Below are 13,919 nucleotides of genomic sequence, written 5' to 3'. Positions count from 1 at the left end.
GTTCTCATCAGCCCTCTCTGGACCAGATCTCTCGATAATCTCTCTAGTGATGCTCTGTTTTCACATGCGGGATGCATGCATCCATTTTCTCTGCATAGTCACTTGAAAGTTCAGAAGACCCAAACCTTGTCTTAGCCTCCTGCCCCCACCCCAAGCCTACTCCTTTTTCTTGTTTAACAGAAACTCAGAATTACCTTATCAGCCAAATTTCTAGAGGGCATCTTGTAGATGTCACTAGGGGTGGGCCTTGAGGTATGAAAGTTAACTTTCTCTGCATCTTGCTTGCTTGTGACTGTGTTTGAGATATTAGCTTCAGTCGCTGCTCCAGCTGCCTGCTACAACTCAGCCATTATGGACTATAACCCCTCAGACTGTAAGCCCCCAATAAATTCATCTAGTTTGTAAACCAGGCTGGCCTCAAACTCATGGATATAATGAACCGCATAAATGGGCTCAAAGACAGAAATCTACATGATCATCTCATTAGATGCAGAAAAAGCCTTTGAAAATATCCAACATCCCTTCATAATAAAAGTGCTGGAGAATCTAGGGATACAGGGGATATAGCTCAATATAAATTATGACAACACCAACAAGCTCACAGCCAACATCTGCTACATGGGGGAAAAAAAAATCAAAACACTTCCATTAGAATCAGGAAGAAGACAAGGATGTCCACTCTCTCTTCTTGTTCAATATAGTACTTATAACTCCTGCCTAGAACAGTAGACCAGTGATAGAGATAATACAAATGGGAAAGGAAGAAGTCAAGGAATACTTATTTTCAGATAAGATTTTACAAATAAAGACCCTAAAGACGCCACCAAGCAATTTTTACATCTGATAACAACATTCAAAGTAGCAGGATACAAAGCTTACGAAATGCAGTAGTCTTTCTATGTATAAATGACAAACAAAGAGATCAGGAAACAATACCACTCACACTAACCAAAACTTTTTTTTTGTTTGTTTGTTTTTCGAGACAGGGTTTCTCTGTGGTTTTGGAGCCTGTCCTGGAACTAGCTCTTGTAGACCAGGCTACTAGCTCTTGTAGACCCGGCCTAACCAGGAACTAGCTCTTGTAGACCCGGCCTAACCAAAACTTAAAACAAAATTTTGGAAGAAATCTAACCAAGTAGTGAAAGACTTATGCAATAAAATTTTAAGTCACTGAAAAGAAATTGAAGTTAGGCAGGTGGTGCACACCTTTAATCCCAGTACTAGGAAGACAGAGGCAGGCGGATCTCTGTGAGTTCAAGGCCAGCCTGTTCCAGAGAGCAAGTGCCAGGATAGGCTCCAAAACTACACAGAGAAACCCTATCTTGAAAAACAAAACTTGTTTTTTACAAACAAGTTTTATTTTTATTTTATGTGTATTGATGTTTTGCCTGCATGTATGCCTGTATGAGGGTATTGGATCCCTTGGAACTGGAGTTACAGATAGTTGTGGGCTGCCATGTGGGTGCTGGGAATTGAACTAGAGTCCTCCAGAAGAGCAGAGAGTGCTCTTAACCTCTGAGCCATCTCTCCAGCACTTTCTTTGGCTTTTTTATTGAGAGAATTTGGATGCCTGAATATAAACAAAATAAATCAATATGCCAGGCAATGGTAGCATACAGCTTTAATCACAGTACTCGGGGAGGCAGAGACAAGTGAATCTCTGTGAGTTCAAAGCCAACCTGGTCTACAGAGTGAGTTCCAAGACAGAGATACACAGAGAAACTCTGTCTCAAAAAATAAATAAACAAAAAATAATTAAAATAAATAAATCTAATTTTATTAGATTTATTCATTTTATGTGCTTTGCTTGCATGTATGTATGTGCACCATATGCATTCTTGATTCCTATGGAGATAAGAAAATGACATTGGATTCCTGTAATTGGTGTCACAGATGGTTGTGAGCTACCATATGGGTGCTGGGAACTGAACTTTGGTCTTTGGCAAGAGCAACAGGTGTGCTTTACGGCTGAGCCATCTATCCAGCATCAACTTTTTTTTTTTTTTTAAGGAAATAGCTATTCAAGAGTTCTTGTCTTATTTGTTAGTATATGCCACTAACAGAAATTGTATCTAAGTTGTGTACTTGATACTAAAATTCTCTTATTCCTTTTAATGTGTAAAGGATCTGTAACTTTGAAACTTTATATATCAGAGCTCAGGAGCTGCTCTACTGTAGGATCCCAAAGCCAGAAGAAACATCCCAGATTTTACTGGAGGGTAGTTCTGGCTGGCTGGCTATACATAGCAATTTCTCCCAGAGACTAGAAAAAGCCAGGTGTGAAGAGGATCATCCTATGTGGTAGGAGGATCATAAATTCAAGGGCAGCCTGGGCTGCAGAGCCCATCTCAAAAGCAAAGGCACACTTAACACAAAGCAAAGAGAGGGAGGTGGTAAAGTAGGAGCTTAAAATTGATGAAACAGCAAATGGAGAAAACAGGAAATAGAGAACTACAATCTGGCTACAGAAGAGAATATGTATTCGTGGGATGAAGGGAATGTTCCACATATCCTCGGTCCTTAGTGTCATGGCTTTCCCATCATGCTTCCTTCCCATCCTTCGTTTTATTAAGCAGTTCTTGGCCTAAAACCAAAACAGGCCTTCTTTTCCTTATCCCCTTATGTGAGTGGCATAAACCATGCCTACTTCTGTACAGATACCATGCCCACCCACCCATCTTCCTAGCCTCTAAGTTTTTGCTGAGATCCTTGTCTTGATGTCCTCTTGTAGACAGTCCTGCTGCCATCTTTAAATAAACATTCCTAGGGCAGAATTTAGCACTGTCCTGCAAATTAGACCTGCCTACCAAAGGCCCATCTTTAGTACTTTCTCCATAAGCCAATTTGAATTTATCAAATGTTTGTTTGCTTTGGCTGTTCTTTTTTCTTTTTTTCCTTTTTCGAGATAGGGTTTCTCTGTAGCTTTGAAGCATGTCCTGAAACTAGCTCTAGTAGATCAGGCTGGCCTCGAACTTACAGAGATCCACCTGCCTCTGCCTCCCGAGTGCTGGGATTAAAACTGTGCATCACCACTGGCCGACGACTCATCAAGTCTTAAGATGGTTTCTGCAGCCTCTGCTGATTGGCTGCCACATGTCCCACCTGTCCCAGCTTTCTCCAGTTCTGCCTCAGAACTTCTGCTAGATCATCTGTTCTCAGCTGCACTCAATGCTAGCTTTACTCTCCTAATGACTTTGGATTTGTCGCCTCAGAGAGTTCTCCCTTATTTTTACTATCAACAAACTCACTTCATTCAGTAAAATCTAATTATTTACATTCCTGAGCAGCTGCCTGAGAGGAGGGGCTGACTGAAGCATTGTCTATCACAGTAGTCTGTGGAGAAGCACTTCCTGCACTGTGACCAGTGACCATAACCTGACGCACAGTTTCTGTGTTGAACACAGCATATCTCCATGTCCACTGTACCGCCAGCTCCCCACGCCACCCTCAAACGGACACACCGTGTTCATAGTTTCGAGAGGGCTTAAATAGGTAAAAGGAATATAAAAAAACTTGGCACATAATTCGGATGGAAACGTGAATTCCAATTTCTCAGAGAATACGAACAAAGGAAGCATACTGTGCTTGGAAAGATACAAAGTTCCTGCAGTTAAAATTGTGGAATGTACTTTTAACAACATGAGCAGAATTGCAATGTCCACTCTGCCCATTTGAGGAACCAGAATCGTCCATTCATTGTAGCGCGTGAAATGTGCAGGGTGCTCAGACACTTTAAATGAAGGATTGATTTTTGTTTTCTGTGAGGGACTACATCTGAGTAATCTTTACTATCTTTTTCTTTTGCGGACTACAAAGGTAAGAGTCAAAAGTATTAAGCCAGGGCGTGGGGAGATAGTTTAGTCAGTAAAGCTCTTGTCTTGCAAGCTCCAAACAGAATCCACATAAAAGAGTTGGGTGTGGCATCACCAAACATGTGTAAACCTAGCTGTGGTGAGCTGGGAAGCAGGGACAGGTAGAGCCACGGGATTTGCTGCCTGACTTACTAGTAACATTCCAGACCAAGTGATCAACCCAAGTCTCAAACAAAAGTGACAGGCATCTAAGTGCCCAAGATGCTCTGAGCTCCACAGCCATGTGCACACATGCATGCACATGCCTGCACAGCACATGTACTCCCCTCTACACACACACACACTCCTTCAAGTCCAAAGTATTAACCTGGAAATGTGTGGGGCAGGTACTGGAACTCAAACCCAGGGCTTGCTTTATGTATTTATTCATTTATTTATTTATTTATTTATTTATTTATTTATTTATTCTTTTCATGGTTTTATTAACTTTATGTGCATTGGTATGAAGGTGTCAGATCCCCTGCAACTGGATCTTCAGACAGTTGTGAGCTGCCATGTGGGTGCTGGGAATTGAACCTGGATCCTCTGGAAGAGCAGTCAGTACTCTTAACCACTGAACCATCTTTCCAGCCCCTATTTATTTTTTTTGGGTTTTTTTTTTTTTTTTTTGGTTTTTTGAGACAGGGTTTCTCTGTGGCTTTAGAGCCTGTCCTGGAACTAGCTCTTGTAGACCAGGCTGGTCTAGAACTCACAGAGATCCACCTGCCTCTGCTTCCCAAGTGCTGGGATTAAAGGCCGGCACCACCACCTCACGGCTCTGAACCAAGGGCTTTATGCATGTTAGGCAGGCACTCTACTACTGATCTGTACCCTCAGCCATGAAAAATATTCATCCTTACAATAAAAGTGTTCTGAACCGAGCAGGCCCATGTTACTTAAGGAAGGTCCTTCCTGTGAACCCGCTGGTGGATGTGGAGATTGGAGCTCTGGCTGAAGCCCTTCCCACACTTGCCACAGTGGTAGGGCTTCTCTCCGGTGTGCACTCTCTGATGGATGAGGAGTTTGGAGCTCTGGCTGAAGCCCTTCCCACACTTGCCACAGTGGTAGGGCTTTTCCCCGGTGTGCATTCTGAGGTGGATGCGCAGGTCTGAGCTCTGGCTGAAGCCCTTCCCACACTCACAGCACTGGTAGGGCTTCTCTCCCGTGTGGGTGCACCGGTGGATGTGGAGGTTGGAGCTCTGGCTGAAGCCCTTCCCACACTCTCCACACTTGTACGGCCTCTCTCCTGTGTGGACACGCTGGTGGATGTGCAGGTTTGACCGCTGGCTGAAGCTCATGCCACAGTCCGCACACTCATAGGGCTTCTCTCCAGTGTGGACTCTCCGGTGGATGTGTAGCTTGGAGCCCTGACTAAAGCCCTTCCCACACCGGTCGCACTTGTAAGGTTTCTCCCCTGTGTGGACTGCGTGATGGACGAGCAGACTTGAGCTCCTGGTGAAGCCCTTCCCGCATCTGTCACACTTGTAAGGTTTCTCATCCATGTAGATCGCTTGATGGACAAACAGGCTTGCTCCTGGGGAAGCCCGTCCCACACTGCTCACGCCCACAGCTCTTTCCTTTCAGGTGGGGTCTCTGATGTGAAGTTCTCATCACACTGACCACAGAGGCATAGTTTCTCTGAAGTGAGAGTTTTCTTGACGAGATGACCATCTGGGTTGTGATAAGTGCCTTCCCGAAGTCATTACAGTAACAGGGTTCCTCCGTGTGCTTCCTCTGAAGACTGCAGGGGACTAATGGTGGCTTCCATCTACAGATGTCTTCACTGTCACAGTCAAAGGGAATGAAAGAGTCTTTGAACTGGACATTTTGGCAAGTTGTCTCACCAGGGAAGCATAGAGGTACCCATTCTGTCACAGGTGTAAGTTTAACTTGAAGATTCTCTATGGGTCTATGGGAAGACACCTACCCCTGTTCCTTTCCTCAGTTCTTTCTTCAGTTACAAAGAGAACTTTTTTCCTCCGAGTCTCAGCTTGGGACTTAAGACTACATATTTTTCACCTTCAGTGTTTGTGAAATCACTGACTGGAATCTATTTCAACATCTGTTTGTACTTATTGGAGATTCGCAATATAAAGTCAACTCCCAGGTACTGACTGACCATTTCTTCCCAAATCAGCCATTAGGAAAACCACTATAGGAGATCTGAAGTCTTCCCTCTCTCTCTTTTTAAATAATTTTATCTCATTTGCATAAGTGTTGTGCCTGCAAGTCTGTGCGCCACGAGCCTGCCTGGTACTTATGGAGGTCCGAAGAGGTCATGGGATCCCCTAGAACTGGAGTTACGGACGGCTGTGAGTCACTGTGTGGGTGCTGAGAACTGAACTTGCAAGACCACGGGTGCTCGTAGTCTCTGAGTCATCCCTCTGGCTCCCTGAAGGCCTCTTGAAGACACCACGGAACTGTCTGGCTCTCCTGGGAAATAGAGAATTCAGTGGTAAGAAGAAAGAATTCCAGAATAAGAGGATCCAAGGCCTGAACACTTGGTAATTTACTCGAAATTTAGCTTGCTTGCTTCTTCTCTCCTCTCTTCCTTTCCTTTTTCTTTCTGGTGGTGCTGGGATTGAACCAAGGATCCCGTGCATGCTAGTCAAATACTCTAGCGCTGTACTACAGCCTCAGCTCTTACTTTGTGCTTATATCTTTTGGGTTGTCATTGGGAGAGGGAAAGCTGGGTTCAGAAGAAAGGCATTTCTTCTCCACTTTTAAGCAGAGCTGGTAAGATTCTTCTATTCCTGTGAAAGAACAGGAGGCCTTCACCTTGCCACAAGGAGTATTTCATTCCATCTCACTTATTTTTGACTAGATGTCCATTTAATCAGTCTAGTACTTTCATAACTGTTAGAGCTATAAGAAACAAAATAGAAATCTTTTTTGCCTGACAAGTTAGTTCTGGGATGAAAGACAGATACAGTCAACAATGATAACACCAAACTAAAGCCTATAAACATATTAATACAATATACTGTAAGCCAGCCAGCTGTGGGAGCAGAATGCAGGCAGTAAAACTCAACCCTTCGTGCCGCAAGAGTTCATAAAGAAAAAACAGGAAAAAAAAAAAGTACAAAGAGGAAAGAAAATGTGACCCATTTAGGGTGAGTTACAGCTCTGATGGAAGGGTCCTAGCAGTTGGGAGCCAAAGAATACCACAAGTCACACTGCACAACAAACGTCACACAAGAGAGTCACTGGAAGGGAAAACCCCATGAGGGTGGCTGCCTCTGCTTGGGCGTGAAACAGCAGAGAACTGAGCGGAAGGCAGGGTTTAAACAGTTTCTTGGAGAGTGGGGGTGGACCGTTTCAGAGTGCAGCCTTCCAGGGTGGGACTGGTGGGGTTTCAAGTTCAGAGCTTGGGCTTTGTAGGGTACGGGCTGGGTTCAGCTAGTAGGGCAGTTAGGAGTGTTCTGTGGGTGGAACCTGGCAGTTGGAGGTCCTCAGGGGGAGGGGCCTGGCCACTAGTGTGTCTCAAGGGGACACATTTAGGGAAATTGAAAGTAGCTCATTGTAAGAAGCAACAGTCCCCAAACCCCAACCACTCCTCTTATGAAGACCGTTGGCTTTAGAGATTGTGGTCCCTGAGTCAGGTCAAACTTACTCCAGAATAGCTGTTCCTCTGTCCAGAATGTTCTTTGTCATTCAGGTCTCAGCCAAGCTGCTGCCTTCCCGAAGATGTACTTGCTTGACCATCAAATCCAGAGTGTGCTCCCTACCCCTTTTCTGGGTTTAAATTATTCATTCTCTTTATGTGGCTTATCTTGTCTGTCCACATTCTTTCTTGCCTTGGCTCATTCCCATCAAAGTTCCCCAGCACAGAGAAGCTGACATTTATTCCCCAAGGCCTCACGCAGGGCCTGGCACACGAAAGGAATCCAATTATTCAATCACTAAACTTCATGAGTCTCCTATCCAGGATTTTGTCTGATGGAGTAATATTTCTCACACTACCTGTGGTGAAGAACGATTTTGTTGTTTTATAAGCATTCACTTTCAATTTCTATTGCTTATGCCTTCATGATTGGTACCAGCCAACAAGCCACACCGAAAAGCAGAGTGACAGAATGATAGGCGTTAAATGGAGCCCAAAGTTCAGTCGTGTGTCAGGAAAGAGCTGTGTCTTAGAGGGCAGTGCCATCTCACAAGCTGGATTAGTTAAATCAGTTTTCACCCGAGGCTGAGGTAGCAACTCAGGAAAAGAACAGCCTGCAGAAGATGTGGCTAACTTACTGTGGGAAAGGGGACTAACAGTCTGAGGCAAGTGTAGAGGAAGGCCAGGATACGAGTCTCCTACTCCTACTGGACAAACGCCACACTGTTTGGAGCTACAGCTAGGCCATCATATGATTTTCCACTTCCATTTCAAAGTCTCTCCTACAGTCTCTAGTGGTTCAGTTAGGGGTGGGAAAGAGGATTGCAGAAGAAACATGATAGCATTCCTGGAGTCATGCAAAGACGGCACAGTCTACCTCAGTCCTTTCCACATTGCTTCTGCTTGTTCAATCACTTCTATCCACTCCAGAACTTCCAGCCTCAGCCGGGCGGTGGTGGCGCATGCCTTTAATCCCAGCACTCGGGAGGCAGAGGCAGGCGGATCTCTGTGAGTTCGAGGCCAGCCTGGTCTACAAAGGGAGTTCCAGGACAGGCTCCAAAGCTACAGAGAAACCCTGTCTCGAAAAACCAGAGTGCTGGGATTAAAGGCGCGCACCACCACCGCCTGGCTCACAACATGATTTTGACATACCTTTTTAGGCATGCCTCTGTGACCACAGTGGGGCTGTTTAATCAAGTTCCTCACGCTCATCATTGCCACAGCTAACAGCGATTGCTGTTAATACACGTGGGTCAGTTTTCTCCTTGCTGTAACCAAAATACCAGCATGAGCAATTTATTTTGAGCCATGGTTTTGGAGGCTTTCCCCCATCACGGTGGGGATTGTGGGAAGCATGCTGTTCACCTCAAGGTAGGCACAAAATGGAGTAGAACAGAGGAAAGAGCCATGGCAACAGACAACTCCCAAGGCCACGCCTCACCGCAGTGACCTACTTCCTCCAAGCAGGCTCCACCTGCCGCAGTTTTACCACCTTCTAATAGCCTGAAAGATTCACCAATGAGACATTCATGAGCCTAGAGGATCTAATGCCTGGAAAGACTCAGAAACTCAAGAAGTGTGCTTTACTGATTCCTAGAAATCTCGCAGTACGGGCGGTGGTGGCGCACACCTTTAATCCCAGCACTGGGGGAGCAGAGACAGGTGGATCTCTGTGAGTTCGAGGCCAGCCTGGTCTACAAGAGCTAGTTCCAGGACAGGAACCAAAAGCTACAGAGAAACCTTGTCTCGAAAATAAACAAAACAAAACAAAACAAAAAAAAAACAAAAAAAAAAACAAAAACAGAAATCTCGCAGTTCAACCAAGTGTTAAGATTAACCATCAATTGCATATTATTTTTTTGCACACACATAATCTGCTCACCAAAAGGGTGAGTTCTTTGAAAATTTTTTTTTAATTTACTTTTATGTACATTGGTATTTTGCTTGTATGTCTGTCTATATGAGGGTGTCAGATCCCCTAGAACTGAGCCATGGACAGCTGCCACAAAGGTGCTGGGAATTGAACCCTGGGTCCTATGGAAAAGCAGACAGTGTTCTTAATCTCTCCAGTCCCCCCACCCCAAGACAGAGTTTCTGTTCTGCTCTAGAACACACTCTGTAGATCAGGCTGGCCTCGAACTCTTAAGAGATTTGCATACCTGTGCCACCACTGCCTGGCAAAAAACTTGAGTTAATCTTGTTTTCCCAAGCCTCAGATGTAGCAAATACTAACTTTGAATGCTCTCCAATGAGCTACAGTTTTGATCTTGGTTCTCAAAGGGCTTGGTGGGCCGGGTGGTGGTGGGGCACGCCTTTAATCCCAGCACTTGGGAGGCAGAGGCAGGCGGATCTCTGTGAGTTCGAGGCCAGCCTGGTCTACAAGAGCTAGTTCCTGTTATGGTTTTGGTCCCTTTAAGAGACAAGCCACACCGATTCCCCTCCCCATCCACTGAGGCAGGCTGATCTTCAGCTTCTGGCCTGAGCTCATTCTCTTTTCCATCTTCCTCTCGGAGAGGCAGCTTCGCTTCTGCCTCTCTCCCCACTTCTCAGCTTCCCCCCTTCTCTGTGTCTTTCTCCTCTCTCTCTCTCTCTCTCTCTTCCCCCCCTTCTCTCTGTCCCCCCTTCACCTTTCCTCCTCCATAACCCCCTGAATAAACATTCAACCTCACCCTGCATGTCGTGTCTATCCATGTTTCTGTCTTCTGCCCGCCCGCAATGTGTCTCCCTGCCTGGAACCAACCACTGCTCTGGGACCAGCAGCCGTCTCTGCCTGGGACTGGCTGCTCCCAGGGCCCGCTGCCTGCCACCACATGGCCTGCCGCCACCATTTGGGACCTACAGCATTTCTGCTGCCTACTGCCACCGGGGATCTTGCAGCATTTAAAAAAAAAAAAAAAAAAAAAACAGTTCCAGGACAGGCACCAAAAACTACAGAGAAACCCTGTCTCGAAAATCTAAAAAATAAAAAATAAAAAAAAAGGGCTTGGTGGCCAACTTCTGGCACTATTGGGAGGAGGTGAAGTCTTTAGGGGGTAGGACCTAGTAGGAAGAATTTAGGTCACTGTGGGAGTGCCCTTAAAAACGATATTGGGATCCAGGTCCTATCCCACATGAAGTGAACACACTCGTGTTTCATAGGTCCGAAATCGGGTCAAGCACTGACAGACTAAAACGACTGTACTGTGAGAAGAAACTAGTCACTCCTTACAAACTCATTACCTAAGATTTTTCGGTCTTAGCAACGAAAATCGAACACACGAGTGAAATGTCTGAAAGGAAAAAGTCAGCTTCTAGCTGCAAAAACGCTCTGGAACCTTTCAGGAGAACCTGGATGCTTTAAGTAGGGCTCCACCCGGTGGCGAGGCAGTGTAGTGACAGCTAACGTGGAACTTCGCAGTCAGTGGACACTATGCAGAACCGGACGATATGATTTGCTAGGTTAATACATTTTAATGCCCCAAAGCCCTTGTTTCCCTTTGTATTGCATAGCCAATCTCATAATGAAGCGTGACAATAAAGAGAAAAATCACATGGTACACGATCTGACTCTAGGCAGATACTCAATGCGAATGTCTATTTTGTTCTAAGAAAACCTGTGTCCAGCTCAGAGACGAGGTATTTTTGGCGAAACTCCAAACCACCCCTGAACTTCATCACATTCTCAGGCTGGGGCAGATTATTCGAAAGATAGTTTTCTAGGGCATGCCCATCTCCTCAGATTTCCCTAATTCTGTGCTTAGGTTCTGGAATAGGCTTTCTCAGGTTCTATGTGTCTTCTCTAAATGTGTATTCCAGCTACACAATACCCCTTCCCTGACCTCTTCTCCTTAGAAATCTAACGGGTTTCCAGAATGCAGGTGGTAGTGCTGCGCAGCCTAAACCTCGGTACCCCTCGGGATCTCTCAGGAGTCCTTCGTGGTCTCCTGATGTCCAGCAACACCATCTTTGGGAAAAGGCCAAGTCATTCGACAGGAGCGGAGAAGGCTAGCTAACTAACCACGAAGTCCTCAGATTCGCCCAGGCCAGAGCTCGAGGGTGTCCTCAGAGCAGCGGTTTGCTCTGTGGCAGGAGGAGCCTGGCCTCCGTGGGGTGGCCTTGTCCCGGGGCGTGATTCGGGGTACCGCGGCTGCTAGCACGTGGGGCCACGGCCACAGGGCGCGTTCCCAGCATCTGAGCCTGGCTCCGGGTTGCGGCATCCCCTCGTCTGGACCAAGACACTACTGTCTGCCCCTAAGGCAGCCCAGCCCTGCTCACCTCCGTAGGTAGGATTCACACCTGGAAACGCAGGACTCCGCGGCATCATCGAGGACTAGAACTACAAGTCCCAGCAGGCCGCGGGCGGTGAAGCCCTACTTCCGAGTCCACTTCCGGAGACGGTGGGCCACTGCTACATTGGCGATCTAGCAATTTGTGGCCGAAGTGGATTCTCCGTCGTTCAAGTTGTTTTTGGCTCTTTTCATTGCAGACACATACAAATAATTTCATAATATCCAAATGTCGTTTTCATTTGTTAAAATGCTGCTGGAGGGGAAATAACCAGTATAATATCGTCTTCAACCTTAAAAATCTTCTGAACCTGTTAACTAACTACTCCAAGTGAGCAATGTAGTGCAAGCATGTAATCTCATGACCAGGGAGGCTGAGGCAGGAGGATCGTGAGTTCGAGAAGCCCATGTCAGAAATTTAAACAAAGAAAAGAATTGGTCACTGTATATTTCATGTTCTTATCTCCGGAGGACCGTTTCCAGATCCATATGGTGCAGCTTACCACCGCCTGTAATTCTAACCCGGCACCCTCTTCTGGCCTCATGTACACACCCCTCCCCCCCACATAAATAAATTATTTTATAAAACCAACAATTTAAGGTATTAGGATATAAAGAACAAAAAAAAGTTGATCATAACTTGATTTAATAGATCAATGGACTCCCAGATCAAAATATATATTTTATTGCTGTTTGTTTGATTGTTTTGTTTTTCGAGACAGGGTTTCTCAGTAGCTTTGGAGCCTGTTCTGGAACTCCCTCTGTAGACCAGGCTCGAGCTCACAGAGATCTGCCTGTCTCTGCCTCTCGAGTGCTGGAATTAAAGGCGTGCGCCACCTTTTTAGCAAAAAGAGGCACAATGATTGATGCCATTATTTCTGAAAGGAAATGTCAGCAAAGTTGTATGGAATTAATAGTGTTATTTTGTAGTTAAGTTTCACTTACCAAAAGGACTTCAGAACGCTTTCCTGGTGTGTTCTGTCTTCTCCCAAAAGGGTCTTCAGGTAAACCTGTGTCATGCATGTCCAACCTGTAGCCCACATGTGCCCCTGGGAAGCTGTGTATGTAGCCCAATACAAAAATCATAACTCTCAAACACTAGACTATTTTTGCAATTTCTTTGTGATTCAGTTATACAGTTTGTCCATTTATCTTCATGTGTACGTGTGTGGGCATATACATGTGGTGGCCAAAGGACACCTTGCAGGAGTCAGTTCTTTCTATGTGGGTCCTAGCCGTTGGGTTCAGGTTCTCAGCCTTGGCCGTAGGCATTTTAACTGGATGGCCCAATTGCATCATTTTTGAATGTGACCTTTGTAAATGACAAACAACTTTGGCTAAGGCCTAGTGTAACTGACAGACCATTTTCAGAGGCAGGAAGATTTTCAACACCATCTTACCCTGTCTTGGTAAGATTTGACAGTCTTTTTCCTTGTTTCCTGCTTATCCATTTCTGGATACCATGTACCTTGTCAGCATTCAAACATCTAGGGTCTCTTGAATTTTTGAAGATGTGTATTTTCCTGTAAAGATAAGAGCAGATCCCTGCCCCAACCCTATATGCTTTCCTTACCACTTGTATGGTTGTCACCGTTGTGGATGAGCTGTCATTTCTCTTTCTCAAGAGGTTTCTCTTTTTCAAACCTAATCTTTATAAATTTTGATGGTACCCATAGTTTTTCTTCTCCTGTGGAAATAAGAGCAAAACCCCTTCCCCAACGTAGCACATCTCCTGGCTTCCATTGTGAGATCAACACATTCTTGAAATAAACCGGTTGATTTAGTTCAGCAGACTTTTCCATTATCCAATGTCTTTCTGCTGCTGTTGTCCCTTTCTCATTGGCGTTAAGAAAATTCAAGGTGGAGCTGGTGAGATGGCTCAGAGGTTAAGAGCACTGGCTGTTCTTCCAAAGGTCCTGAGTTCAATTCCCAGCAACCACATGGTGGCTCACAACCATCTGTAATAAGGTCTGATACCTTCTTCTGGCCTGCAGGCATACACACAGATAGACTATTGTATACATAACAAATAAATAAATAAATATTTAAAAAAAAAGAAAATTCAGGGTTAATAAAACATTATGTAACCTATTTCTGGGGGTATTTTCCACCCCTTTCTGTTTGTTTAACATCTTTTATAGTTTGTTTTGATCTTTCTAAAACTGCTTGGCCTGTAGGATTTTGTGGTATACCTGTAAT

At 45.1% G+C, this 13,919-nt stretch overlaps 1 protein-coding gene across 1 annotated transcript; it reads right to left on the bottom strand.

The window, feature by feature from the left end:
* Positions 1 to 4,503: 4,503 nt before the first annotated feature.
* LOC121438604 (zinc finger protein 239) lies at positions 4,504 to 11,778 on the bottom strand. Its single transcript, XM_041638903.1, has 2 exons — positions 11,710 to 11,778; positions 4,504 to 6,284 (listed from the first exon to the last, which is right to left on the bottom strand). Exon 2 carries the CDS (start codon positions 5,351 to 5,353, stop codon positions 4,748 to 4,750), a length of 606 nt encoding a protein of 201 aa, XP_041494837.1. The 5' UTR covers positions 5,354 to 6,284; positions 11,710 to 11,778; the 3' UTR covers positions 4,504 to 4,747.
* Positions 11,779 to 13,919: the final 2,141 nt, after the last annotated feature.

The sequence above is a fragment of the Microtus oregoni genome, unplaced genomic scaffold (assembly GCF_018167655.1).
Source record: "Microtus oregoni isolate MIOR12 unplaced genomic scaffold, Mior012 000002F_ref0000024, whole genome shotgun sequence".
Lineage (NCBI taxonomy): Eukaryota > Metazoa > Chordata > Mammalia > Rodentia > Cricetidae > Microtus > Microtus oregoni.
This window is presented reverse-complemented; position numbering and strand designations above follow the sequence as displayed.